The following is a 26,278-nucleotide window of genomic DNA, read 5'->3' as shown; positions in this document are numbered from 1 at the left end:
AATCTTCTTCTTGTTCTTCTTGTTCTTCTTGTGTTCTTCATGATGATCAATGAAGCAAGCCATCATCAAAGTTAAGAGAGTAGCTGTGAAGATCATAACTGTAATGAACTGTCCTGTTTTTCCATCTCAAACTGTGCTTCCACTGTGATTTGAGCTTGAAAATCGAGTGTTTGAAGGAAGAACAGCAAGAACTTGGGGTTTTTGGGTCACTCATATAAGGAATTTCAGAGGCAGAATTTGCGATTCTGTTCCCAAGCTTCATGAATTGCCATTTCCATGAACTGAACCCTAAAAGCTTCATGTTTGAGGGCTTGAATCACTGAAATTAATGGGAAAAAAGGAAGGGATTTTAAAGAAGAAGAAGAAGAAGAAGAACAGCGAGAAATGGTTTGGTTCTGTTTTGTTTTGTGTTTTGGTCCCATATTTGGCGAAGTTGGTAATGTCAGAGTCGTCTGCTTTCAGTTTCCTCTGTTTCACTCAACGAATTTCATTTAACTTTCCTGGAAACTGCCGCCGGTAGCTTTTGGTAAAGTTTTTTTTTTTTTTCTTTTCTTTGAATTGACAAAAATGTTAAAAGTATGTGAATTTAGTTTTAAATTTGAATTAGGGATGTTAAAAAAAAATCAAAATTTTGTAAACTTGATCTAACTTATTCGGTTGGTTTAGGTTCAAATTATTAGATGAACAGAACTCTCCACAATGATATGATATTGTCCATTTCACTTTGAGCTTGCTTTCCAATAATTCATATATTTACTTAAAATTAGATTGAATGATGTGAATCAAACTTGGATTTATTATAAATTTTAGAAATAATATTGGATTTATTATAAAGTTTAGAAATAATAATATTTGGAGTGTAAACTGACACTCTACTTTTATTATAAACAAAAAAATAAACTTGACAGTCTAAATAATCGGGTTGAGTCTAAAAAACATCTCAACCTAATCTAGCCAACTCACAAACATCCTTACGTTTAATTTTATAATAGTATAAATATATATTTTTTAAAATGTCTATGAATATTACTATATTTCATTTTCTCTCATGAATAAAAACTATATAATTTTTTCTTCGTTTTAAAACGAGAACATGAATTTCTACATAATTTGATAAATAATTTTTAAGAAACAAAATAATTACTAAACATTTTTTTTTTATAAAAAAACCCAAAACTAAAATAAAAAAATTATTAAAGAAACATTATTTATTTATTTTTATGGGTAGAGAGAATCTGAAAAATTGAAAAGAGAAAGAAAGTCAAATTTTTTTAATGATTATTTACTTATATAAAAGATTAAAAAATAAAAAATAAAAAAGGGTGTAAAGGTCCTCCGGATTCTGTCAGCTAAAAAAATCTCTGTATTATCTGTCATTTCCACTTTCTACCTAAAACTAAAACAAACGTCTTCTCTTTCAAGTTTAAAATGCAGGGGTAAAAAAAAAAAAAGTAGGGGTAAAAACATTAAACAAAAATAGTTATAAAACATATATCGGTTGAGTTTCTCGAAAATGTTATCCAAATAGAATAAATAAGGAAATCAACGGTTGACAACCGATCTAATATGATACGTTGTTGCTTATGTGGTACTTAGACTTCTAACCCTAACTTATTCACGGAGAACGACCATCGACAGAAAAGCTCTATTGCCCACTAACGACAACCCCTTGTGTTTACGAGATAATAAACCTCGACTCAAAAACGCGTATGATAACAAGCTGTGCAACATAAACTCTTCTCATAGGTTCTCTCTCTCTAGTTATACTCGAGTTGACAAGTATGAAAATTTCAGTTAAAACTCGAGTACCTCGTTAGCTTTCTGAGAGAATCCATATCCACAATACTAACCCGAGCTGCGAAGTCCAGAAATAACAAGGTTCCCTTGCAGTTAACTTCATCTATAGGGATAAACATGTGATATGAACCAAAACTCATAACGATCATATAAATCAAGATAAAATAAGTTAATCCCAGACAATGAAATTGAATCTTAAAATCCTAGTCTATAAAAGGACAGAAACGAAACTAAGTCACTTGATTTGGTGTTCAAACAATAGCATTAGCTGCACTGGCAATTCTGGGCCAGAGATCAGCACATTCCTTTCCAATTGGGCCTGTTATAGCAGAACCTGCACACCCCAAGAAAATAACTGTTCCAAGTACATGAAAGCAAAATGAACGATAGTTTAAATGCTAAAACAACTCCAAGGTATAGCGACAACAATCAAGATGGTACAATATCATCACTCCAAAATTAAACTTCCATGGAAAATTTATAATTCGGAGCATAATGATCTCCAAACGGTAGTAGCTCAAGCTCACCACTAGTAAATATTGTCCTCTTTGGGCTGTCCTTCTGGGCTTCCCCTCGAGAGGGAGAGGTTTTCACACCCTTATAAGGAATGTTTCGTGCCCCTGTCCAATTGACGTGAGATCTCACAATCCACCACCCTTGGGGACCAACGTTCTCACTGGCACACTGCCTAGTGACTGGCTCCGATACTATTTTTAACAGCTCAAACAGCAAATATTGTCTTTTTTGGGTTTCCCCTCAAGGTTTTAAAACATGTATGCTAGGGAGAGGTTAACACACCCTTATCAGGAATGCTTCATTCCCCTCTCCAACCAATGTGGGATCTCACAATCCACTTCCCTTGGGGACCAGCATCATCGCTAGCACATCGTTCGATGACTGACTCTGATACTATTTGTAACAGTCGAAATTCACCGCTAGCAAATATTGTCTTCTTTGACCTTTCCCTTCTGGGCTTTCCCTCAAGGTTTTAGAACAAGTTTGCTAGGGAGAGGTTTCCACACCCTTATAAGGAATACTTCGTTCCCCTCTCCAACCGATGTGGGATCTCACAATCCACCCCCATTACGGACCAGTGTCCGCTAGCACACCGCCCGATGACGGGCTCTGATACTATTTGTAACAGCCGAAACCAACCGCTAGCAGATATTGTCTTCTTTGGCCTTTCCCTTCTAAACTTCCCCTCAAGATGTTAAAACATGTTTGCTAGGGAGAGATTTCCACACCCTTATAAAGAATGCTTCGTTCCCCTCTCCAACCGATGTTAGATCTCACACTTCTTCTAGCACGTTACTATCATTTTATTAAGACCACATACGGACTTGATACTCTAAAGTTCGGAAATGGAAAAGATCATACCCTTCATCTCTCCTTTGGGGTTCACAATGACACCAGCGTTATCTGCAAAAACAAGAAAACTCTTATTCAACAACTGTAACGTTCAATTCTATATGGATATATTTCGAGTACAAGACAGCTACCTCGTCTCCATTACATGAAACAACCCTTCACATAAAATGGCAACAAAACTATCCTAAGCACATAATTCTCCCATAGAATTAGAATAGATAACAACCTTCACAAACCATTTGAAATAACCCTTCACATGAAATGCTATTTAAGGGTGACTAGAGCAATCTAAACGGAGTTTATAACTCAACCCAACCTTATTTTTGGGTTGGTTTATCGAGTTGTTTTTTTTAATTATTTAAAAAAACTATGCTTATCCACGACACATGTTGCATTAAGAATTAAAATCTCATAAATTTGAAATATCCACGGACACAACGCATCACTAACATTAATGAAAAACGTTAAACATTCATATAATACATAAAAAAAACAAGAATCCAGCCGATCAAGGTCAATTATGACGATTAACCATGGACAAAGTAACCTAATAGGAAGCAGATAACACGGGGGAGAAAAGTTAGAACAAAAAATTTAATCGAAAGCGAAACAAGACAGATAAATTGAGTTGTGTATGACCTTCAAAGTACATGAAGACACCATCCTTTCGGCGCCATGGCTTGCGCTGCCTGACAATAACAGCAGGAAGCACCTTCTTCCTGAGGTCAGGTTTTCCCTTCTTGACCGTCGCCATGACCATGTCACCAACACAAGCTGATGGCAATCGGTTGAGGCGGCCCTTGATCCCCTTCACCGAAATGATATACAGGTTCTTAGCTCCTGTATTGTCGGCACAGTTAACTGTAGCCGCCACAGGTAGACCCAGCGACATCCTAAATTTGTTCCCTGCGGAACCTCCCCTACCTAAATCGATACACAACAATAACAAGTCTCAAATCTCAAATCTAAGAGTATAAAAACAGTAGCAAAAAGAAGATCGAATCAAATATTGCATAAACATTAGCGTATGAACTGAACAATCAGATCATACCTCGCTTCGACATTGTTGACGGACTCTCCGGCTGCCGTCTCTCTCTCTCTCCTCCGACCAGAAAACGAATGCACTTCCTAATTTATGAAAGACGACGGCATAGACTTTCTGGGGTTAGGGTTTTAGGCACTCTGTTTGGATGCAGTTATTTACTATCCTGCCCGCGTATTGCCAAGCCAAAACAAGCGTTTCACAGATAATACGACGCCGTTTCATAAATTTAATAGTGAAATTGACGGAAGGATAAATTTATATTTTTTTATCCGATAAAAAACATGTAGACGCCGCGAGACGACGTCGTTTAAGGAGCATGCTGGTACATGGATCAAAAGGAAGCCAAATTTCTCGCCGGCAAATATTTTCAACCCACAAATTGTAACAAATGCCGACGGGCACCGCCGCCGTCTTTTCCGCCACAAACTTTCTCCCTCCGCCGCGTTATCCCCCGCCGGCGACTTCAAAAACAAAGCCGACCAGTTGCCACGTCATCCCCAGAATGTCCCTAAACCAAAGCCCATCAAGCGGCCCAAAATCGTCCACCTCTTCCTCTTCTTCTTCCCTGTTATCCTCAATCACTAATCTCTTATGGGGCCCATCTCTCCCGCCGGGGCTCCTCGTAGCCACCGTCCGTACAGCCTGGGAGACCACGTGGCAGCTCATGATGAGCCAGCTCGCCCCCTCCGATACTTCTGGCGGCTACTCAAGACCCCTCTCCCAATTTCGCGCCACCAAAATTTCCGCCAACAATCTCCATCTATACGTCGGCCTTCCATGTCCATGGGCCCACCGGACGTTGATCGTCCGAGCCTTAAAAGGCCTCGAAAACGCCGTTCCGGTCTCCGTCGCCGGTCCCGGCGCAGACGGATCGTGGGAATTCCGGGAGAATCCGACGGCTGATAATGAAACCCTAAGGCAGGGATTGGATAGGGCAAATGGGTGCAAAACTTTGAAGGAGGTTTACAGACTGCGAGGAGGAGGTTACAATGGAAGGTCCACTGTGCCGATGCTATGGGATGCGGAGAAGAAGGAGGTGATTTGCAATGAAAGCTCTGATATAATTGAAATTTTGAATTCGGGTCTCAATGGATTGGCTGAGAATCCGGATTTGGACCTCTCGCCGCCATTGCTGAAGGGGAAGATTGAAGAATGGAACGCCATTGTTTATCCTAATGTCAACAATGGAGTTTATAGGTAATCATTCAGATGCTCTCTAATGTTAAACACACGAATTTCTAGTAGTTCTTTAACCGCCCAACTCCAACGCTAGCAAATATTGTCGTATGTGAGCTTTTCTTTTCATGTTTTCTCTCAAGATTTTTAAAACGCGTTTGCTAGGGAGAGTTTTTTACACTCTTATGAAGAATGTTTCATTCTCCTTCCCAACCGATGTGGGATCTTACGATCCACCCACTTTAGGGCCTAATGAGCCCCAACCGATGTGGGATCTCACAATTCATCCCTTTGGGTCCTAAAGAGTACAATATCTGCTAGCGGTAGGCTTGAGCTAGTGTAGTTTAGGTGTCTATGGAAATTATCGAGAAGGAATGGTGAGAAAACAAGCACAATTTTCTAAAACCTAAAACACAAGGCTTAATGGTTATCAACGAGACGTTAATAATACCAACTTGAGCATAGCTCAACCAGTTTAGACATATATCGAGAGTTTAGAGTTTCAAATCTATCCCCTGAAGCACAATTTTCAAAAACCTAAAATAGAAGGTTGGTTATCAAATGAGACGCTAATAGCACCAACTTGAGCATGACTCAACTAGTTCAGACATAGACCGAGAGTTCAGAGTTTCAAATCTCTCCCACAAGCACAATTTTCAAAAACCTAAAACAAAAGGCTTAATGGTTATCGATGAGACGCTAATAACACCAACCTGAGCATAACTCAACCAATTTAGATATATAGACCGAGAGTTTAGAATTTCGAATGTTTCGAATCTCTCTCCCCACATGTGACCGAACCAAAACGGGGCCTTAAAATCACAATCCCTTACTTTCTTTATGTTTCTTAAGATTATGTTTGTTCTGGACGTGTTTGTTTGTTATATAACGGTTCGTTCACCATTAGCAGATGTGGGTTTGCTCAGAGTCAAGAAGCATATGACAAAGCTGTCAATGGGCTATTTTCAACGCTCGACGTGTTAGACGACCATTTGGGGCGTTCGAGGTACTTGTGTGGTGAAAATTTGACTCTGGCTGATGTTTGCTTGTTTACAACATTGATTCGGTTTGATCTGGTGTATAATGTTCTGTTTAAATGCACAAAGAAGAAGCTGCTTGAGTATGCAAATCTTCATGGATATATGCGAGACATTTATCAGGTAATCTGTTCTTTAAACCCTGCAACTGTTTTTTCACTAGACTAACCCATTGAAAGCTATTCGGGTTGATTTGGTTCATGTGTTCGGGTTTGTAAATCAACTGAATACCAAAACTCGCTCAATGGAAGAGCATTTATTCTAGCGTTATATAGATTAAACGGTTATAGGTAGTGGTTCGGTCTAGGTGTAACAACCCATGCCCACCGCAAGCAAATATTATCTGCTTTAACCCGTTACGTATCGCCATCAGCCTCACCGCTAAAAACTTAAGGAATGATTCATTCCCCTCTCCAACTAATGTAGGATCTCACAATCCACCCTTCTTGGGGTTCCAACGTCCTCACTGTCACACCGCCTGGTGACTAGCTCTAATACCATTTGTAACAGCCCAAGCCAACCGCTAGCGAATATTGTTCATTTTGGCCCATTATGTATCGTTGTCAATCTCACGGTTTTTGAAACACGTCTACTAGGGAGAGGTTTCCACACCCTTATAAAGAATGCTTCGTGCCCCTCTCCAATCAATATGGGATCTCATAATCCACCCCTCTTGGAGGCCCAACGTCCTCATTGGCACACCACCCGATCTGATATCATTTATAATAGTCCGAGCCCACCGCTAGCGAATATTGTCCAATTTAGCCCATTACGTACCACCCCTCTTGGAGGCTCAACATCCTTATTGGCACACCACCCGATGAATGGCTCTGATACCATTTATAACAATCCAAGCCCACCGCTAGTGAATATTGTCCATTTAGCCTATTACGTATTACCATCAGTCTTACGGTTTTAAAACGTGTCTACTAGGGAGAGTTTCTACACCCTTATAAAAAATGTTTCGTTCCTCTCTCCAACCGATGTGGGATCTCACACTAGGCTTTTAGCCCATTTCTACTGATACTTCTTTTTCGTCGAGGTTAACAATGTCGGGCCATTGTATCTATTTATACGGTTCTTATCTTCTATCATCCTCTAATTAGTGTACTTTTAACCTGCCGACAGATTCCAAAGGTTGCAGCAACTTGCAACTTTACCGCAATAATGGATGGCTATTACAAAACATTGTTTCCTCTAAATCCTGGGAATATTCGACCAACTAAGCCGGCCAGTTGCTATCATGAAGCACTCTTAGTTCCTTCCAAAAGGGGGTCACTGCCATTCTTAGACACAACCAAGCAGGTAAATCCACCAAAACATTTAAGTTTAGGATTCATATTTTTCTATTTTGGTTAATGTCTTATTTCCCAACTAAATATAGGACTGTTGTTCGAGGAAAATTGAATTGTAACAGCCTAAGCCTACCGCTAGCAGATATCGTCTGCTTTGACCCGTTGTGTATCACCGTCAGTCTCACGATTTTAAAACGCGTTTGTTTCGTTCCTCTTTCCAACCAATGTGAGATCTCACAATCCACCTCCCTTGGGGGACCAGCATCCTCGTTGGCACACCGCCTGGTGTCTGGTTTTGATACCATTTGTAATAGCCCAAGCCTACCGCTAGCAAATATCGTTCGCTTTGATCCGTTACGTATCGTCGTCAGCCTCACAATTTTAAAACACGTCTGTTAGGAAGAGGTTTCCACACACTTATAGGGGATATGTTTTGTTCCCCTCTCCAACCAATGTGAGATCTCACAGTCCAACCCCCCTTGGAGACCCAACATCCTCGCTCGCACACCGCCCAGTGTCTGGTTCTGATATCATTTGTAATAGCCTAAGCCTACTACTAGCAAATATCGTCCGCTTTGACCCGTTACGTATCATCTTCAGTCTCACGATTTTAAAACCATCTGCTAGGGAGAGGTTTCCACACACTTATAAGGAATGTTTCCTTGCTCTCTCCAACTAATGTGGGATCTCACAATCCACCCCCTTGAGGGCCCAGTGTCCTCGTTGGCACATCGCCCCGTGTCTAGTTCTGATACCATTTGTAACAGCCCAAGCCTACCACTAGTAAATATCATCCGCTTTGGCCCGTTACATATTACCGTCAACCTTACAGTTTTAAAACGCGTCTGTTATGGAGAAGTTTCCACACACTTATAAGGAATGCTTTGTTTTCCTCTCCAACCAACGTGGGATCTCACCTGAATTTTTATATGTTGAGGAACGGATACATAAATAATTAGATTACGTTTCCTTTAGAATACAACCAAACTTGCAGAGGTGAATTTCAGAGGTTATATTGCTAAAAATGTTGGGTAAAATTTACACATTACATGAGCTTAAAGTGACTTTCAACCTTGCAGTGCTGAATTTTAGAACCTATATTGCTAATAATAGTGATATAGGATAGAAAAAAAATGGAAAGAATTGTGCTTCTCATAACTTAGAGTACCTTTTTAGGAGTTTTCTGTTTTGAGTCCTCAGCTGTAGCGTTTGGAGATTGGATATTAGTCATCTGATCAATTACATCACTCATGTGGCTTCTCATAACTGCAATTGCATGATCATCTTCGATATATTGGAGCTCCCGACGTATGAATATGGTCACGAGGGACGCCTTGGACTGTAGACCTCCCTGTTCCGCAGGCATGATGGCAAAGCCAGAAGGTCTCAGAAACACACTATTCATACTAAATTTGGGCATGAGAGAGATATGAACATCTTCTTCTGACAATTGTGATGATAGGACGAGGGAGCAATAGTCATTCGCTGTAGCTTCTTGTAAGAAAAATTCATGGTCCTATCACGTTAAACAAGCATATCATATCATTGAAGTATATAAGTTTTGGGCAAGGAGGATCAGGTAAAGAAGTTTATGTAAAAGAGAAGCACCGCAAAAAGTTCATCAGCTACTGTTTCTTCTACTTTTCTGCGTAAACCAATGGTGTAGCTATTATCTTCTGAGTAAAGTGCAGCTACCAGCTTGAGCTGTTCCGGTGATTTTATGCTCGTCAACTGTATGTGGCGAGTATAAGCAAGCAAGAATATAGGTTAAATTATAAGTTTAGTTTCTAAGACGGAGTTTACCTGGTATGTCACATTATATGTGGCTAGAAACATTAAGAGTCTGATGGGGGTTTCTGGAATGTATACGGTACTTGAGGCAACATAATCATGGTTATAGCCAATGTTACTTGCTTTCATGTCTCTCAAAATCCTTATATTATCATCACAATATAAATCCCATTTTCTTTCCATTGGAAAGGGATTAACTGATGTTAGATATAATCTCTTCAGGTTCTCCCCAATTGTCAACAGATCAGGTACATCTGTTATCCCATAAAATCGAATTAGCTTGAGAATTTAATGCTTTATAAGGCTGTTCATGGTCGAAGATTATTGGGACGGAGTCCTATGTTGGCTAATTTAGGGCATGATCATGGATTTATAAGTAAGGAATATATCTCCATTGGTATGAGGCCTTTTAGGAAGCCCAAAACAAAGCCATGAGAGGTTATGCTCAAAGTGGACAATATCATAGCATTGTGGAGAGTCGTGTTTCCTAACATGGTATTAGAGTCATGCCTTAACTTAGTCATGTCAATAGAATCCTCAAATGTCGAACAGATGGTGTACTTTGTTCGAGGACTCCAAAGAATGAGTCAAGCTTCGATTAAGGGGAGGCTGTTCGAGGGCTCCATAGGCTTCAAGGGAGGCTCTATAGTGTACTTTGTTCGAGGGGAGGATTGTTGGGAGGGAGTTCCACAGTAGCTAATTAATTGAGGGAACGATCGTGGGTTTACAAGTAAGGAATACATCTCCATTGGTAATGAGGCCTTTTGGGAAAGCCAAAGCAAAGTCATGAGAGCTTGTGCTCAAAGTGGACAATATTTGTGGAGAGTCGTGATTCCTAACATTCATAAGAGAAATTAAGAGCATACACTATACCGTTGGGGTCGTCGAACATCTCTGAAGTCGTTATCTTGCTCCATCTACGTTTCAAATTTTGTGATAAGATACTGATCCATTGCTTTGCAGTTAAATGAAAGTTTGAAGTAACTTTTGAGGATATGTTGTTAGGGATATCAATCTCTTGTACCTCTGCGTTTTCAACCCATAGAACCTGTAAAATAAAATTCTGTTTTAGATTTGTAAAATTGTGAAGTAATTACTGATAGATGATGGTTTTCTGTAAACAGACCTCTGAGAGAACACCAAACTGCCGGATTACCACTCCTGAAGGCCTCCGCCTGTATTGAGTTCCCACGGTGGAATCAGAGGCTGTTTCCATGAAATAATCAGTTGACACATCGCAGATAGCCCATGTATCTTCGGCGACGTCCATCTTAAATCTCAAAAAGCGAGTGCACCATCTTGGCAGGAATTCAGCTGGCAGTCTTAACTGGGCATTGACCTATTATATGATAAAAGTTCATATATTTTCTTTTTCTGTGTCCTACAGTTTAGAAGGAAAAAAAAAAAAAAAAAAAAAAGTTACCAATACAACATCCTTAGAATTTGAATTTGAATCTGCTGACCAGAATTCTTTCAAAGGAGTGAGAACATTTTCAAATGATCCATCACAAATGATGTTGGAAAATATTGAACTCCATATCACCTATAAACAGTGTGAATAAGGGTACAAAATGTTGAGAATAATGTATAGAAAATCAATGTCAAGTTAAGGATATCTCACCCCATTCATCATTATTGTGATCAGCGATTCTGGAGTAATGGAAAGAACGTCATACTCGACGGAACATTCAACTGTATATCCACGAGGTGGTGTAGTGTGGAACATCTCTTGTAAATCCTCTACTGATCCTACTGCTGGAGGATGGAAAATCAAAGCGTTTGCTCTCATGGCTATTGCCATGAATTCCTTGTAAGCCGCTTTGATTATATTATTTACCCTTTGCATTTCTAGGAAGTCAGGTTCATCATTGTAAAAAATTTCCCCGATGCTCGAATCCTGCATTGTCGATTCTGTTAATAATTCTACAAAGACTAACAACACTTTTACAGTGATTTGAAACAATCTCAAATATGTCTTACTTATTCAAAACAATTTAAACAATCTAATGTTTAGTCTAAATTGATTTTGAATAATTAAAGACATATTTGAGAGTGATTTTTTAAATGAAAAACTTGATTTCAATTCCAGTTCAACTAGCAATGAGTTTATGATATCAAATAAAAACAGTTTGATAATAGAAGTAAAACATACATTAGAGCAACTAGGTGAAACCTCAAGATCATCTTTCATCGAATCAGACGGTCCTTCATTAGGTTTCTGTTCCATAGTCACTTCGGGAATTGATTCCTCAGCTTGGGGTAACTCAGCATCCGTTTCAAGATTCATTTCTGAGCTCTAACTTATATCAAAGTTTGATGACTAATCCACTCTAACGATTCGAATCCAACACAGATGGAAATATTTCCAGAGATTAAAATCCAAATATGCTACTCACAAAACAGAATAATTGATGAAAACATGGCTATAACATAATAATCAAGAAGTGTCAAAAATCTGTACGTTCATAATGTCATGTATTTTTATGAATGTCTATATCTTGATCGAAGCACATACTAAAAGCTGCCGATTCAGGACTCTTGAAGAAGAAGAAATGACCATTATATATGCCTAAAATCTCTCACCATTTTAGATAAATTGAAAAATCAGAACTAAAACATTTTTGACTTAGGTCTTGATTTCACATATACCGAAAAAAATTCGTAAAAAGAACGTCCGTTGTCTATCTAATTTGCATCTTCCTTTTCTTGACTTAAACAAGATTCTGTGCAGTCATCATCAGCTTAATTTATTAATGTACTAAAAACAATCCGAAATGGAACTAATCGGAACAAAGAGAGAGTAGATTAAGAAGAGGACTCACAGCGAAATCTTCCACCAGGAAACAGGGAATCGAAATTCCAGTGGACACTTCAAGAAATCAAGAACAAAGAAATTACGACGAAGGAAATAATCGAAAAAGAAGAGCATAAAATTACACGCTAGAAGATTCGAAGACTATCCGAGCACCTTCTGAGTGCGCACTTCGAGCTTCCAAAGACCTTTAATGGCGGAAGACGAACTAGAGACTGAAGGGAGGAGGGAGAGGGAAAAAGTGTCAAATGTGGTCTGTATATAAAGCTTTGGGAGTCTGTTAACTGCACGTGACTTGCACTCGCCAGATTCATATTTCATTAAGCTTGCACGTGACATCTCGAATACATAGAGAACAGTAGGTAATTTGATTATTTACCTCATCTTATGTCAGTTGGAGAGTGAAACAAAATATTCTTTGTAGGGGTAAAAACTTCTCCTACGTGTTTTAAAACCTTGAGATGAAGTCCGAGAGGAATAGCGCAAACAGGACAATATCGGTCAGTGGTGGACTTGGGTCATTACAAATGATATTAAAGACATAGATCAAGTAGTGTGTCAGTGAGAACGTGGGGCCCTCAAGTAAGTGGATTGTGAGATCCCACGTCAGTTTGAGAAGAGAACGAAGGGTGTGTAAACCTCTCCCTAATATAATTGGAACGTTTTAAAACTTTGAAGGAAAACCCAAAAAGAGCCGTATTTGCACGGTGGGCTTGGGCTGTTACAAGACTATTCCGACAACCAACATAGATCCTTTTCATATGTTTTGTTCTCACTCACTTGTTTCCTATGAACATTCCTAATAAGTCACTTATGGTTAAACATATTTAATTTTGGAGTTCTTATGATTGACCCACTTAATATTCCTAATAAGTTACCCAATCTACAATTTTCATGGACGTTAAGAGTCCTCTTTGGGCTTTCCCTTTAACAGAACATTAAGAGTGTGGAAACTTCTCCCTAACACAGGTTGACAGTGATAAGTAACATGCCAAAGTGGACTTGTTAGAGATAGGCTTGAACTGTTACAAATGATATTAGAGCCAAACACGGGGTGGTGTGCCAAGCGAGGACGTTGGGTCTTCGAAGGGGCTTGATTTGTTACAAATAATACCAGAATCAAGTCACAAGACGGTATGCTGACGAGAACATTAGGTCTCCAAGGAAGGTGGATTATAAGATCCCATATTGATTGGAGAGGGTAAACCCAAGGTATAGAAACCTCTCTCTAATAGATCATATTAATAGATCATATTGTTAAACTATTTATATTATTATTATGTTGAAATTTCAACAAAAAATAAATAAATAAATAAAATAATAATAATAATAAAATGTCGAACTAATTAGTTATAGTCAAAGTGTAACTATAAAAGAGATATTTATTTATAATAAAATTAATTAAAATTTAAAATTTTCATCCAATTTTTTTCTTGTGGATAAGAGTCAACGGTCAAAGTCAATAATCGGATGAAGTCGAGTCTCCAACTACTCGATCGTCGGAGCAAAAATCCGATGTCCGGTGGGGCCCGCCAAGGGATTTCGTGTATTAGAAACGTGGGTCCCACACGGTTCTATTTCCAACGTGTCCAGCAATGTGATGGGACGCGGGCCCTACCTTGTCGGGAGACCTTTTAGAAACATATGAGTGCGGGCCCCATTGCTTCTCTTTCTATCGTTATCGTATCATATCGTGTCGTATCGTATCGTGTATTTTCTCGTACAATATCGTCAGCTTACCATTTCCATATTAGCCTTGGGCCGCCTTTTGGGCCATAATTTAATTACAATATTTTTTTAAAAAAAAAAGAAAAAGAATATAAAAAAACGTTTCATTTATTTAAAAATTATAATTCTATTAAAAAAATTACAATGTTACGTATGAAATTTTTATATATTGTCTATTAGTGTAATTATTTATTTTATCTAACGAATATTATTTTTTTTATCTCGAGACAAAATAATAGGCAAAGAAAAAGAAAAAGAGCTAAAAACTCTCGGGTTAGGAAAATCATTCATTAGAGGTGTATATAAATTAGGTTGGAAAAATCTATTAGATCAACCCGAAATTATAGGTTAGTTGGGTTGGTGACTCAAACAACCCGAACATAGTTCACAACTCAACTCAACTCAACTCTCAATTTTCAACTTGGGCAGTCGGTTTTTTTATAATAGTTTTCAAAGATCCTACTTATCTACATAAGAGCTCGTAAAACTCAAATATCAAACGTTCACAACTTACAATGCATCACTAACATTGATTTCAAACGTCAAATATTCTTAATTATTATATTAATCAAATAGGGTCGTGTTGGGTTGTAACCTTAAAAAACGTCAATATGCAAATTGACCCAAATTTTAAGATTTCAAAATAAAAAAGAGTTTATCTCAACCCAACTTTTATGGTTCGGACAGATAGTTTGCCCGAGTCATATTCTCGAGTCATTTGAACACCTCCTATATTTTTAACAAATTCAAAATAAGGGAATCTTGAAACTTGCAATTTTACCCCTGTTAAATCTATAAATTTTAAAACGTGCCAAAATTAGGGACTAATTTATAATTTCAAAAGTTAAAAATTCATAAAAAAAAAAAAAATCATACTAAATTTATAATTTAATAAATAAATAAATAAATATATATATATATATAAAATACGGGCTCGCTTGAAGCCCATTTTAGGAACGTATAAATAGCCGAAGAGGAGATAGCGGAGAAATTGAAAATATCAAGAAAAGAGAAGAAAATTAAGCAGGCGAGGGAAAGCGATTAGGAGCAGTGGGGAAGAAGACAATGATGGAGATGGAGGCGCATAAACCAGACAGGTGGGTCCAATTCCTCATGAATTCGATCAATGCCGTTGCTTCAATATCAATCCTCCCTTCTTCACTACGCCACCACCATTAAACCTGCTCTCTCTCTCTCTCTCTCCTATTTTCCGCCAAACAAAGGCGCCTTCACCGTCCTCACGGCATTGCTTTTTCTATGCTCGTTATTGTTAGTTGTTGTTGTTGATGTTGATTTTGTCGTTGATTCATCCATTTATTTCCAATCCAAGACTTCGTTTCTAATCAATCCACTTCTTTTGCTCTCCTTGAATCCCCTTCTTTTTCTTCGTTGAATTTGATGGCTTCTAGCGGAGGTGGAAGCGGTGTAGTTTCTGAAGAATCTATGTCGACTATTTGTAAAGATGAGAACGTGATGTTGTCGTCTGAGGGCTCCTCGTGCCCAGACGAGTCGGAGATTGAATTAGGGCTAGGGCTCAGCCTCGGTGTTCGCGATTCACGCAAGATTCAGAAAGTTTCCGTCGCTCAATTTGGGAGAATTTTAACGGCTGAGGATTTTTCTTCGTCGATCTGTTCCTCGTCTTCGCTTAGTGGAGTCAATGTCACTAATGGTTCGAAGAGAAATTCTGATTCCGCAGCGACTATCAATGGCGGGAGGTACTGATTACTAATTCTTGCCTATGAGAGGAATTTAATGCATAATTCACTCCACTTTTTCTCTGGTTTCCAATTTTGTGTGAAGCATGAGAGTTTAATTTCCTTGATTGATCTCTAACGATTTTAGATTTCTCTATCAACACAATTATTAGCTGTGAAGTTGCATGTGCTTCTTTGGTTTTGCGTTTCAGTACCAAATTGATTCGAATTTCTTGATATTTATCTTGATGAATCTGATACTGACAGATATGTTTGCTGTTGTTTACTTTTATGGTGCCTCTGGCTCCCTTTTCCTCATCCCAAAAGCAAACAGTAAGCTGAATATAGATAGGGAATCATTTTGAATTTGTTCGGATTTGTGCTCTGCCGTACTCCATCTAATTAAATATGATACGGCTCTGATAAAAATTGAAAACTGGCCTTTGGTAGCCTTCAAAGGACGAGATACCCTCTGAAATATTTTTCTAGAGCTTTCCAAGTCATGACAGTTTGTTTAATAAAACTTCAAGTTAACATTCAAATTAACGCCCTATGAGGTGTATATTTGCTTCCAGATAACCTAAGAATTGGTATCCATGGCCTTGACTGGAAGGTTTGAAATCTCCCCATTATGTTCGTTTACCGGACATCAGTAATCTAGGACTGGGTTGAACTGAGAAAAAGCGATGCATCGAGAAGAAAGTGAGACCAGATTTCCATGCTTCGATGCTTTTATGAATTCTGTGGCACTAACAGCTAGTGAAACAAGAAAGTTGCATAAAGATGTTAAGAATGAGAAACTGACGCGAGATTGAAATTACAATCTTCAAAATATGATACAAGCTATCAACTAACTCCTATATATATATATATATATCTATATATACTGCCAACTAACTCTATACTACCAACCAACTCCTAAAAATAGATTATCTTTATGATCATTTTCCTTTTAGGATAATAGAAGTTTTTTTTTTTTTTAAGGTTATGAATGTGATTTTAAGCACACAACTATCTTTACTTTTACATGAGTTCTTAAAACAGTTCTGAATATAGAAACAGAAATCTTTGGAAACATCTACAAAACAAATCCCAATCTCTTTACTTTAGGATTCCATACCTATAGATTTTTATGCACTTCGCATAATTGTATCATCGAAGTAGTAATAGTTGCAGTATGTGAAACATTCTTTGAGTATGCTTTGACAAGTTGCTTGAATATCACATTGGTCGCCCATATGTTGAATATATGTATGTATATATGTATGTATATATGTGTATATATAATTTTTTTTTTTTTTAAAAGAGAAGCTTTAATAGTGTTACTGTAACTGTATCGAGAATAGGGTTCTTCGTGGTGGGTTATGTTGTAATATTTTGATATACTTTCAGAGGTAGCCAGGTCGTGGGGTGGCCCCCAATCAGAGCTTCTAGGATCAGTACCTTGGTTAACCAGGCAAAATCTCATTCTGTAGAAGAATTCAAGGCAGTTGCTGGCAAGAATAAAAACAAGCATACGGAGGCAGGGACACTTAATGGTGTTAGTGATAGAAACAAAGCAAATGAAGAGCGTAGGACTTCCAGAAATTCTGTGTACGTGAAGGTGAATATGGATGGAGTTCTCATTGGAAGAAAGGTTAACCTCAGTGCTCACAGTAGCTATGAAACCTTGGCTCAAACCGTCGAGAACATGTTCCTTGATCCCACCGCACTGGTTGACTCCACTGGTAATTCCTTTCCGATCTCTGCAATATCACGTATAGAAGTGAATTTTGTGGCTTCAATCTCTAAAATTGAATATTTTCAACTCAGTAAGAAGTGAAGGTCCCCTAGAGTTCAATTTAATAGTGTATTAATGCTATTTTTTGCTCTGAATGGAATTAAGTGATGTGATGGACTATGAGATCCCACATCGGTTGGGGAGGAGAACGAAACACTCTTTATAAGGGTGTGGAAACCTCTTCCTAGCAAACACGTTTTAAAAACCTTAAGGGCAAGCTTGAAAGGGAAAGTCCAAAGAGGACAATATCTGCTAGCGGTGGACTTGGGCCATTACAAATGATATCAGAGCCAAACACCGGGAGATGTGCTTGTGAGGAGGCTGAGCCTCAAAGGGGGTGAATATGAGGCGATATGACAGCAAAAACGTTGGGTCCCGAAGGGGGGATGAATTTAGTGGGGGGTCTCACATCGATTGGAGAAAGGAATGAGTGCCAGCAAAGATGCTAGGCCCCGAAGAGGGGTAGATTGTGAGATCCTATATTGGTTGGGGAGGAGAACGAAACACCCTTTATAAGAGTGTGGAAACCTCTCCCTAACGCGTTTTAAAAACTTTGAGGGCAAGCCTGAAGGAGAAAAGCCTAAAGAAGACAATATCTGCTAGCGGTGGGTTTGGGCCCAAGAAGGTTAATGTAAAGATGAAAGTGGTAATATCGAGAATCTCTGGAAGAAAGGCTCTCTTCCTGAAGTAAATGCTAGTATTTTTGGGTTCTTTATTGAGTATGAATAGAAGCTTCTGATTAGCCATAGTGAAGCAACAATGTTAACTCTTTTATGAAGGACCACCTTATCCATTTATTGACATTTTATCATGAAATTTGTGTGACTGGCAACCGATAACGATGCTTTATCGTCTGATACAGGATCGAGTATAAAGGAACATGACATAGTGAGACCCTCCAGACTACTAAATGGACTATCTGGGTACATGCTTACTTATGAAGACAAGGAAGGAGATTGGATGCTAGTTGGCGATGTTCCTTGGGGGTATGCTCTCTTGTCACTTCATTTAGTCTGATAAGGCCTTTAAGTTCGAGTTCGTAAACTTTTAACCTAATTCTTAACATACGCATCAACGCACGCGATCTTCGAGCTAGAAACTTTCAATATATAACATTTCTTGCATCGTTTTCAGAGGGAAGAATAGCTAGAAACTTTCAATATATAACTATGACTCTTTTGATCATATGTCCAGAATGTTTACCCAATCCGTGAAGAGGCTTAGGATAATGAAAGCAGCTGAAGCTAATCAAATTGGCAGGTGATCTGCCAGCAGAATTGAAACTCAACAATTGAAGATGCTCTTTTTTTCTTTCTTTTTTATTTTCTTTTGCGCGACACCTATTCTCCGTGGCGAATCTGCTGCTCTGTATCGGAACGAGGAAGGCCAATATCAGCTCGAAAAAACTGTGCAAATGAGAGGTAATAGGCTATAAGCATTTTGAAAGAAAAAGGATTGGCCTTTTTCTCTTCTTTTCTGGGTTTTCTGATCTTATTCCCAAAGCTCTGGGAATTGTCAATTTGTGTAGTTTTGTAAGTCACGGTCATAAAGCCCTACACATATACAGATGTGGGAATGTTTATGTTGTGAATATTAAAGCAAATACTGCTCTGCTTAAGCCTTTTATGCCTTGGGAAAGTGCTCTTTTGTTCTAGTTTTCTTCTCACTGAATGGTCGTGTGTCTGTAAACAGGGAAAATTTTGGAATTTCAATGATAATAAACAAGGATTACAATAATGCCTGTATTGCTTGTTTATACATACATACATATGCGATCTTCCTTTGAGATCTTGGCCCCGAGTAGAGGCAAGGTCGAGCCGAATGACTTGGTCAGTAGATGCAAGTCAGTTGTGTTGTAGACAATTGAACATGCACATGTAGATGGCGTGTGTGGTCGAACAAGCTTAGATTCCGCACAAGCGATGTTCGGTTGGTGAAGACAAACCTTACCTAAGGTTTGATGAAGCTACAAAGCTGAGGCAAAAAATATATATGGGGCTTGATTTCCCTTAAGACTTGTCGTGAGTGGGTTAAGATCACGACAACACACGGTTGAAAAAGTAGGATAGTGACAGTTGGTATCGAGCCACACTTATATATATAAAACCCTTCATAGTCACCGTTGCCTTTTCTCCTTGGTTTTGCTTCTCCAAGCATTGTTATTATATCTCTCATGGAGGGCCTGTCTTTTGAATGTTTTGCAGGGCAAAGAAAGTGCTATTCTAAGAATACTTTAGCCTTTTCCGTATTACTGTTAGTCTCATAGTTTTTAAAGGGCGTATACTAGGGAGAGGTTTCCACAGCTTTATAAGGAATGTTTCGTTTCCTTCTTCAATCGATGTGGGATCTCACAATCCACCTCACTTGGGGGGCCCAACGTCCTCCCTAGCACACCACCCGATGTCTGACTTTGATACCATTTGTAACAGCCCAAACCAACCACTAGCAAATATTCTCCGCTTTAGCCCATTACGTATCGCCGTCAGCCTCACAGTTTTTAAAATGCCTCTACTAGGGAGAGGTTTCCACATCTTTATAAGTAATGTTTCATTCCCCTCTCCAACCGAGGTAGGATCTCACAAATCCTTCAAAATGTCAGATGAAAATTGAGAACTAAGGATACAGCAACGATCCAGAACAGGCGGAAATCCAAATTCCATTCTCGATCACTATCACACAATTCTAAGTCTCGATTATCATCCTAACGATTTATAACGATCTATATTCCGGGTGCTGAATCTATAATTTAATTTCGACCATGCAAGAGATATATAAAATACCAAATCTTAAAATGAAATCTTTGGTAACTGGAAGACAAGTACATCAATCCAGATGGCAAAAGGCAGATTTTCTACACAAAATTTCAAGGGAAGAAGAAATCTATAGTAGAAATTTGTGAAAATTATTAAACTAACCCGACTGTGACTCAATATCAGTATCTTTGTGGGTCATAAAACATACCTTTAGTTCTTCCAAGTCACTACAATGGGGCTTCTCACTCTGTATTTACTGTTCTCAGAATGGAGCCATGTCAAATGCCCTTCTGTAGAGCTCACCTTTCTTCCTTCTCTTCTCTTCTCAGACATAAACCATACCTTATAACTCAAACTTTCGTTCACATGTTTGAACACCAAGCGCCGAGGCTTAACTCGAACGCTCACTCCTTCAGGCGCGGTTACTTCCACTTCATAGACGGAATTTGGGCTCCCGACATTCGTCAACCGTCTCGAAACCATCTTACTCGTTGTCCCGTGCTTAAAAACGACAGACATGGAGGGATAGTTCAATGTGAAGCCTTTGTTCATCTGAAGAACTTTGTGGCAGCTCACATTCATGTGGGTAATGATGAAGATTTCTGAATGAGTGTAGCCAAGAACACAAAGATGAATGACATAATCATATGGCTTGATATCATAGACCAAGCCAGGATCAATGGCTCTTGTTGGGTTTACATGACCAGCTCCCATTGCAAAAACACTAGCTGGTTTGTTGCCATCGAGAATCGGTTTCCCGAAACGATCGGTAACATCGGCGGTTGTCATGATGGCTGATTTGATAGCTGCCGGTGTCCATTTTGGATGAGCTGAATGGATTAGAGCTGCAATTCCACTGACATGGGGACAAGACATGGATGTTCCTGACATGACAGTGAAGTTTGACCTTCTAGAATCTTCTAGAAGGCCAGTTGGAGCAAGGTTTTGAGGCCAAGCTGCTATAATGTTGACCCCAGGAGCAATTACATCAGGTTTGAGCGTTGAAGGATTTGTGGGGCTTGGTCCTCTTGATGAAAACTGAGCTACAGATGGAGCTCTTGTTCTTCCTATCACAGTTCCTCCAAATTGGATTCGGGCTTTTGGATCGGTTGTTGTGTTAATGTAAGCTTTTAACCGATTCGCCTCCGCAAATCCGATCAACGTGGCTGGCAAAACATGAACATCAACCAAGTCTTCCTCTAGATTTATCTCTGTATTTGCAAGGATCATAGCAGCTCCTCCAGATTCCTTCACAATCTGCCCCTTTTCGGATCGGCCGTTGACGCCACGGTCACAAACCACCATTTTTCCTTCTACTTGTTCTCGTGGAAGAGACCCTTTTAAGCAAAGTTCACTTCCCATTTGCCCTCCAGTCAAGTAAACCAACTCAAGCTCCTTGGTAGCTTGATTGAACTTGTTTCCAGGGTACATTGATTCGCCGGGAATGGCTTCGCCATTGCTTAGTCGAACTATAGCTGGGAATGTTCGATCGAGCGTGCCTGCACCAATGGTGGTGATCCAAGGAGCTACATTGGCGACAGAGCTTTGAGTTGGGCCATTGTTTCCTGCTGCACAAATGACTGAGATGCCATGCTGCATTGCTCGAAAACTGCCAATGGCGATACTGTCGTCGAAAAACGGAAGTGGGAAGCCACCAAGCGAAAGGGAGAGAATGTCAACACCATCTCTTATTGCAGAATCCATGGCAGCTACAATATCAGAGCTATAGCAGCCACTAAACCAGCAAACCTTGTACACAGCAATGTGGGCGCCCGGGGCCATCCCCTGCGCCACACCTGCTCCATTACCAAATACGCTCGCTCCGGCAACCGAAGCTCCAGCAGCTGTAGAAGAAGTGTGAGTCCCATGGCCATGGGAGTCTCTTGGGGAGACATATTCCTGGACGGTATCGGAAGGCGGCGACGAAGCCACATGATGTCCTTTGATGAAGAACTTAGCACCAATGAGTTTCCTATTACAACTTGAGGAATTAAAATCTTGCCCTTCTTGGCAACCCCCTCGCCATTTTTGTGGAATTGGGGGCATTTTGGAATCACCAAAGCTTGGACTCTCAGGCCAAACTCCCGTGTCAAGAACCCCAACGATTGCCCCTTGGCCCATTGAGGACTTATAACAAACACCTTGTGTGCAAACACTAAGCCCCAAGAACTTATGTGAATAAGTTGTCTGAATTTCATACTTTCTATCAGCTCTTACAGCCACAACATCAGGCAACTTCTTCAAATACTCCAGCTCAGTTTCAGATAACTGAGCTGCAAATCCTTCCATGGCGTTCGAATATGAATAAAGCAAGCGAGAAGAACAGTCTTCTTCAACAGATAGCGTTTGTTCAAGAAAAGAAAGATGCCATTGAAGCTTAGATTCGAAAACAGAGCTGGTTAATCCTTGTGGATGGAGTTGAATCATGTAAGTTTGGAGATTGGAAGCGTTTGCTTGAACTTGAAGCAAAAGAAAACAGAGGAAAATGGTGGAAAAAACCATTTGGGAGTAGAAATCCATGAATCTCTACAGCCAACAAGACACTGATTTTTGAAGTTATATTCATGATTTTGGACCAAAATTTGATGGATATTTGAAGGAGGAAGCCAAGAGAATTCAAATCTAGGATTCCATTGAGGAAGCATTTCTGAAATTCTGAGTGTAAAATATGAAACTCGTGAAGTATAAGAGCTCTTCATCACGAGGATCCCTTGTTTTTTAGAGAAAGAGAGAGAGAGAGAGACTTACAAATTTGGGCGATGGTGGAGATGAAGCCATTGCTGATTGCTCAAAGCTTCACGAGAAGTAATGGTGAGCTTTAAAAGGGATTTGAATTCAGAAAGTTGTGTGAATTTTGGTTTCCCAAACGAGCGTATGCGTAGAGAATTTGAAGCAAGGTAAGAAGGAACATAGATTTGCTGTCATTTAATGCAACACGCTCTTTGTTCTTCTTTTCTTTGCTAGGCTCGTGCACCTTCTCTTGCAATTACAAGCTTACCCGCCCACACGGGTTAGGTTGGTTAGATTGGTGACCCAGCCTCGAGTAGAGACAAAGTTGAGTCGAATGATTTGGCTTAGTGTAGAGGCACGTAGGTTGTGTCGCAGATGATTGAACATGCACGTGCAGACGACGTGTGTGGTCAAACAAACTTGAATTCATACCAATGTTTGGTAAGCGAAGACAAACTTCGCTTAGAGTCCGATGAAGCCACAAAGACCGGGCGAAAAATATATATGGGGTTTGATTCCTCTTAAGATTGGTCGTGAGCGTCTCAAAATCACTACATTGCACGGTTGAAAAAGTAGGACCATGACGGTCAATTCGAATAGAGTTCATAATCTAAAATGATCTATTTTTAAAAAATTCTATTTAATGTTTTTTTAATTATAAATATTAAGTTATAATTAAAATCGGTTATTCAAAAATTCAATTAATAAAAGAAAAATTTATTTGGGCCGGGCCCATATAGTATGGCACCAGAGATCAGTTAAACGGCGCCGTTTTAGCAAACCCCTTTTTCCTATTTTCTCCTCCGTGAATATAACGTAGCCCCAGCCGTTCCCGTGCCGTAACACTATATAAAGCCAAGAGCGGGTATTTGGAAGCTAGTCGAACGATACAAAATCTGCGCGCGAAAAATTGTGGTTTTCGAGATTGCTCCGATGAGAAATGCGATGAGATCAGGGTTTGAAATTATCGGTGGCTCACGAATCCGACATCCAAGCAATCAGGTACGTCGGATGGATGATCTCTTACCGATTCGTTTAGTGCGTTGGTGATTTAAACGATTTCTTCTTTAATCAGCAATGGTGATGGATAGGTCTTATTGTCACCGTAGGATTTTGGTTAGTCGAGGAAATCAAATAGATTCTTCAATTAATTAGCGTTTACGACAGGTCTTATATTTTATCTAGCGTACTGACTTTGATTAGTCGACGAGGAAATCAAACAGTTCACTAAATTAACGATGGTGATTGCTAGGTCTCATGATTCGTTTGCGTTACGATTTTGATTAGTCGAGATGAAATGAAACAGTTCATTAATTAAACGGTCGTGATTGCTAAGTCTCATAGTTCATAATTACTGTAGGATGTGATAAATCGAGGAAATCAGATTGTTTCCTAAGTTAATGATTGTGATTTCTCAGTATCAAATTGTTTGTGAAAAGTTTTTCGTCATCGACAAGATTAGATCAGGTGTTATAGTTGATCGGCTTTTTCACTGATCGCTGACTTGTGTCTTGTTTTAAACTATCTCGCTTAATGACTTGATCCACGTCAATGATTGTTGAGATCTTCCTTGATAAAATTTTTATGACGACTTTCAGTTTTCGGATGTTTCTGTTGATATGTGAACTGAATAGTTAGGGATAACATTTATAGTTATGGATGTAAATGTGTAATTCGTTTTACTTGCGTGACATTTAATTAAGTTTAACAAGTGAATCAGTATTTTAAATAGTTTCTTGACGAACTTATTATTTTCTGAATCTCATACATTTTAGTTTCTCTCAAGCTTGAGATATATGATTGTAACATTTTTGGATTTGTAGGAATTATATGACTTGTTAAAGGTATTATCATAAAAGATTTATACAATAAAAAATCGATTTGCTTCAAACATTGTGACATGAACTTGGAATTGGTTGTTACATGCAATTAGGAGCACTCCAGTCGCAATATTCTCTGTAAAATTATTTTGCTTAATCAATTCTTGTCCAACTTTTTAGCAATTCTTATTTTCAATATTCCGATATCTTACTGTAAGTATTACGAAAAGAAGAAGAAGAAAAAAAATCTGCTATTAGACATTTAGGATAAGAACATTTTTAACCTTCAATTAGATTTTGGCATTAGCCATGTGTTGGATATCCAAACACATACAAAACTAATAGCCTTTTGACAGGTGCATCTGCAGCTTGCATTAGCTTTTTGCTCGTGGAGATTAAATGAAATTTACGGGTAAAGCCTATGAGGTTAGTACCTCAGCATTTTTGCTCCCAATTTTTTTGTTCACTTCCTAAAGTTTCTAAGCTAGATTTCGATTCAGCACACAATTAAATTATTGTTATTGAACTGCTTCATAGTTTTTCTATATGTTATTAATTATTAGTTACCATTCAATGAATTATAGTGCATTTAGTGTCTTATGCCTCCATAAAATTAGTTTTACTTTCCTCGAACTCGCATTCCAAGGCCACAGCTTTCAGATTACTATAGTGATCCATTATCTCAAACCTTGCACTAAGCATCTAATTTCCCTCTACTCCAATGCCTTCTGAAGTTCGAAAGCAAATTTAGTTTCTGAATTGCGGAATTTCCCATGCCATTGTATGTGCCTTCACCTAGTGTTTTTCTATATGATGGCTTCTCTGTAACGTCACTGTCCTAAATTGGAGTATCGACTTCGGTCTGTCCTCCCCATTCCCTAACTGTTTCCCTCAAGAAAACCAAGCAGACATCTTTTTCTGTAATTGGGGAATTTATTTATAGAAAAAAAAAAAGAAGGGAAAAAAGGGGAAAAAAAAACCGTTGGAGCAGTTGTAAGTGATACTTTTGATTGTCTCGCCAAAGATTAGCCAAGATAGTTTTTGGATGTCAAATTGGCAACTATGTTAAAATATCGTTACTAGCCCAACAAGGTAGGTCAAACTCAATAATTGTATGAGCAAATTATTTATATATTTTAAAAAAATGATTTAAGTATTTTAGAAATAAGGATACATAGGTATTTTAAGAAAATGATTTAGAACGAAGGTTTTCGATCTCAAAGAAATTCAAAGCACAGAAGGCAGTAGTTTCTATATTGTGTCTTATAATATTTTCTCCTTCAATAAAGAGGACGAGTGTTGTCCACAAAGAGTTGTTCAACAAACTATGAGTTTTCCCCTTTCACATCCTCTAGTGATTGATCCGAAGTCACATTTGGAACAATAGTCTTTCATTGCATGGCTTTTTTTTTTTTTTTTTTTTTTTTTTTTTTTTTTTTTTTTTTTTTTTTT

The 26,278-nt window shown here is 38.7% G+C and overlaps 5 protein-coding genes and 1 long non-coding RNA gene across 9 annotated transcripts in view; 3 read left to right on the top strand and 3 right to left on the bottom strand.

The window, feature by feature from the left end:
* Positions 1–1,861: 1,861 nt before the first annotated feature.
* Positions 1,862–4,386, bottom strand: LOC111463889 (60S ribosomal protein L23). Its single transcript, XM_023107838.1, has 4 exons — positions 4,217–4,386; positions 3,805–4,089; positions 3,175–3,216; positions 1,862–2,131 (listed from the first exon to the last, which is right to left on the bottom strand). Exons 1-4 carry the CDS (start codon positions 4,227–4,229, stop codon positions 2,049–2,051), a joined length of 423 nt encoding a protein of 140 aa, XP_022963606.1. The 5' UTR covers positions 4,230–4,386; the 3' UTR covers positions 1,862–2,048.
* Positions 4,387–4,538: 152 nt separating this feature from the next.
* Positions 4,539–11,116, top strand: LOC111463882 (glutathionyl-hydroquinone reductase YqjG). Of its 4 annotated transcripts, none has more exons than XM_023107824.1 (4): positions 4,542–5,407; positions 6,297–6,546; positions 7,552–7,728; positions 8,898–9,633. In XM_023107824.1, the coding sequence occupies exons 1-4, from the start codon at positions 4,599–4,601 to the stop codon at positions 8,922–8,924; spliced, it is 1,263 nt and encodes a 420-aa protein (XP_022963592.1). In that variant the 5' UTR covers positions 4,542–4,598; the 3' UTR covers positions 8,925–9,633. The 4 variants fall into 4 exon arrangements, with proteins under 4 accessions (XP_022963593.1, XP_022963592.1, XP_022963590.1 ...); XM_023107822.1 differs by lacking the exon at positions 8,898–9,633 and adding an exon at positions 10,621–11,116 and having other exon boundaries at positions 4,543–5,407; positions 7,552–7,729; XM_023107823.1 differs by lacking the exon at positions 8,898–9,633 and adding an exon at positions 10,634–10,818 and having other exon boundaries at positions 4,543–5,407.
* LOC111463890 lies at positions 9,279–10,597 on the bottom strand. Its single transcript, XM_023107840.1, has 3 exons — positions 10,383–10,597; positions 9,522–9,763; positions 9,279–9,449 (listed from the first exon to the last, which is right to left on the bottom strand). Exons 1-3 carry the CDS (start codon positions 10,399–10,401, stop codon positions 9,294–9,296), a joined length of 417 nt encoding a protein of 138 aa, XP_022963608.1. The 5' UTR covers positions 10,402–10,597; the 3' UTR covers positions 9,279–9,293.
* Positions 11,117–15,176: 4,060 nt separating the features above from the next.
* Positions 15,177–19,189, top strand: LOC111463887 (auxin-responsive protein IAA11-like). Its single transcript, XM_023107836.1, has 4 exons — positions 15,177–15,764; positions 17,136–17,470; positions 18,386–18,509; positions 18,718–19,189. Exons 1-4 carry the CDS (start codon positions 15,448–15,450, stop codon positions 18,785–18,787), a joined length of 846 nt encoding a protein of 281 aa, XP_022963604.1. The 5' UTR covers positions 15,177–15,447; the 3' UTR covers positions 18,788–19,189.
* A 1,200-nt stretch (positions 19,190–20,389) lies between these two features.
* On the bottom strand, positions 20,390–23,165 carry LOC111463837 (subtilisin-like protease SBT1.2). Its single transcript, XM_023107775.1, has one exon. The coding sequence runs from the start codon at positions 22,794–22,796 to the stop codon at positions 20,487–20,489; it is 2,310 nt and encodes a 769-aa protein (XP_022963543.1). The 5' UTR covers positions 22,797–23,165; the 3' UTR covers positions 20,390–20,486.
* Positions 23,166–23,890: 725 nt separating this feature from the next.
* LOC111463843 overlaps positions 23,891–26,278 on the top strand; it is a 5,989-nt gene continuing 3,601 nt past the window's right edge. The window contains exons 1-2 of the long non-coding RNA XR_002713932.1: positions 23,891–24,008; positions 25,183–25,252. This is a non-coding gene — a long non-coding RNA (uncharacterized LOC111463843). The remainder of the gene's footprint in view (positions 24,009–25,182; positions 25,253–26,278) is intronic.

This window comes from Cucurbita moschata, unplaced genomic scaffold, assembly GCF_002738365.1.
Source record: "Cucurbita moschata cultivar Rifu unplaced genomic scaffold, Cmos_1.0 Cmo_Scf00029, whole genome shotgun sequence".
In the NCBI taxonomy this organism is placed as follows: Eukaryota; Viridiplantae; Streptophyta; class Magnoliopsida; order Cucurbitales; family Cucurbitaceae; genus Cucurbita; species Cucurbita moschata.
The sequence above is the reverse complement of the archived record's forward strand: the minus strand, read 5'-3'. Positions and strand labels throughout refer to the sequence as shown.

What these genes read in the sequence shown, in the direction of transcription:
- LOC111463887 (XM_023107836.1), top strand. Translation starts at nt 15,448, where the DNA reads ATGGCTTCTAGCGGAGGTGGAAGCGGTGTAGTTTCTGAAGAATCTATG. An exon ending in CGCACTGGTTGACTCCACTG is followed by an intron (nt 17,471 to 18,385) that starts GTAATTCCTTTC and finishes CGTCTGATACAG; the next exon opens with GATCGAGTATAAAGGAACAT. An exon ending in GTTGGCGATGTTCCTTGGGG is followed by an intron (nt 18,510 to 18,717) that starts GTATGCTCTCTT and finishes TCATATGTCCAG; the next exon opens with AATGTTTACCCAATCCGTGA.
- LOC111463837 (XM_023107775.1), bottom strand. Translation starts at nt 22,796, where the DNA reads ATGGATTTCTACTCCCAAATGGTTTTTTCCACCATTTTCCTCTGTTTT.
- LOC111463882 (XM_023107822.1), top strand. Translation starts at nt 4,599, where the DNA reads ATGCCGACGGGCACCGCCGCCGTCTTTTCCGCCACAAACTTTCTCCCT. An exon ending in GTCAACAATGGAGTTTATAG is followed by an intron (nt 5,408 to 6,296) that starts GTAATCATTCAG and finishes CACCATTAGCAG; the next exon opens with ATGTGGGTTTGCTCAGAGTC. An exon ending in CTTAGACACAACCAAGCAGG is followed by an intron (nt 7,730 to 10,620) that starts TAAATCCACCAA and finishes ATAGATGATGGT; the next exon opens with TTTCTGTAAACAGACCTCTG.
- LOC111463890 (XM_023107840.1), bottom strand. An exon ending in CATATAATGTGACATACCAG is followed by an intron (nt 9,450 to 9,521) that starts GTAAACTCCGTC and finishes CGCCACATACAG; the next exon opens with TTGACGAGCATAAAATCACC.
- LOC111463889 (XM_023107838.1), bottom strand. An exon ending in TGTCTTCATGTACTTTGAAG is followed by an intron (nt 3,217 to 3,804) that starts GTCATACACAAC and finishes TTGTTTTTGCAG; the next exon opens with ATAACGCTGGTGTCATTGTG. An exon ending in CCCCAAAGGAGAGATGAAGG is followed by an intron (nt 2,132 to 3,174) that starts GTATGATCTTTT and finishes TGGGGTGTGCAG; the next exon opens with GTTCTGCTATAACAGGCCCA.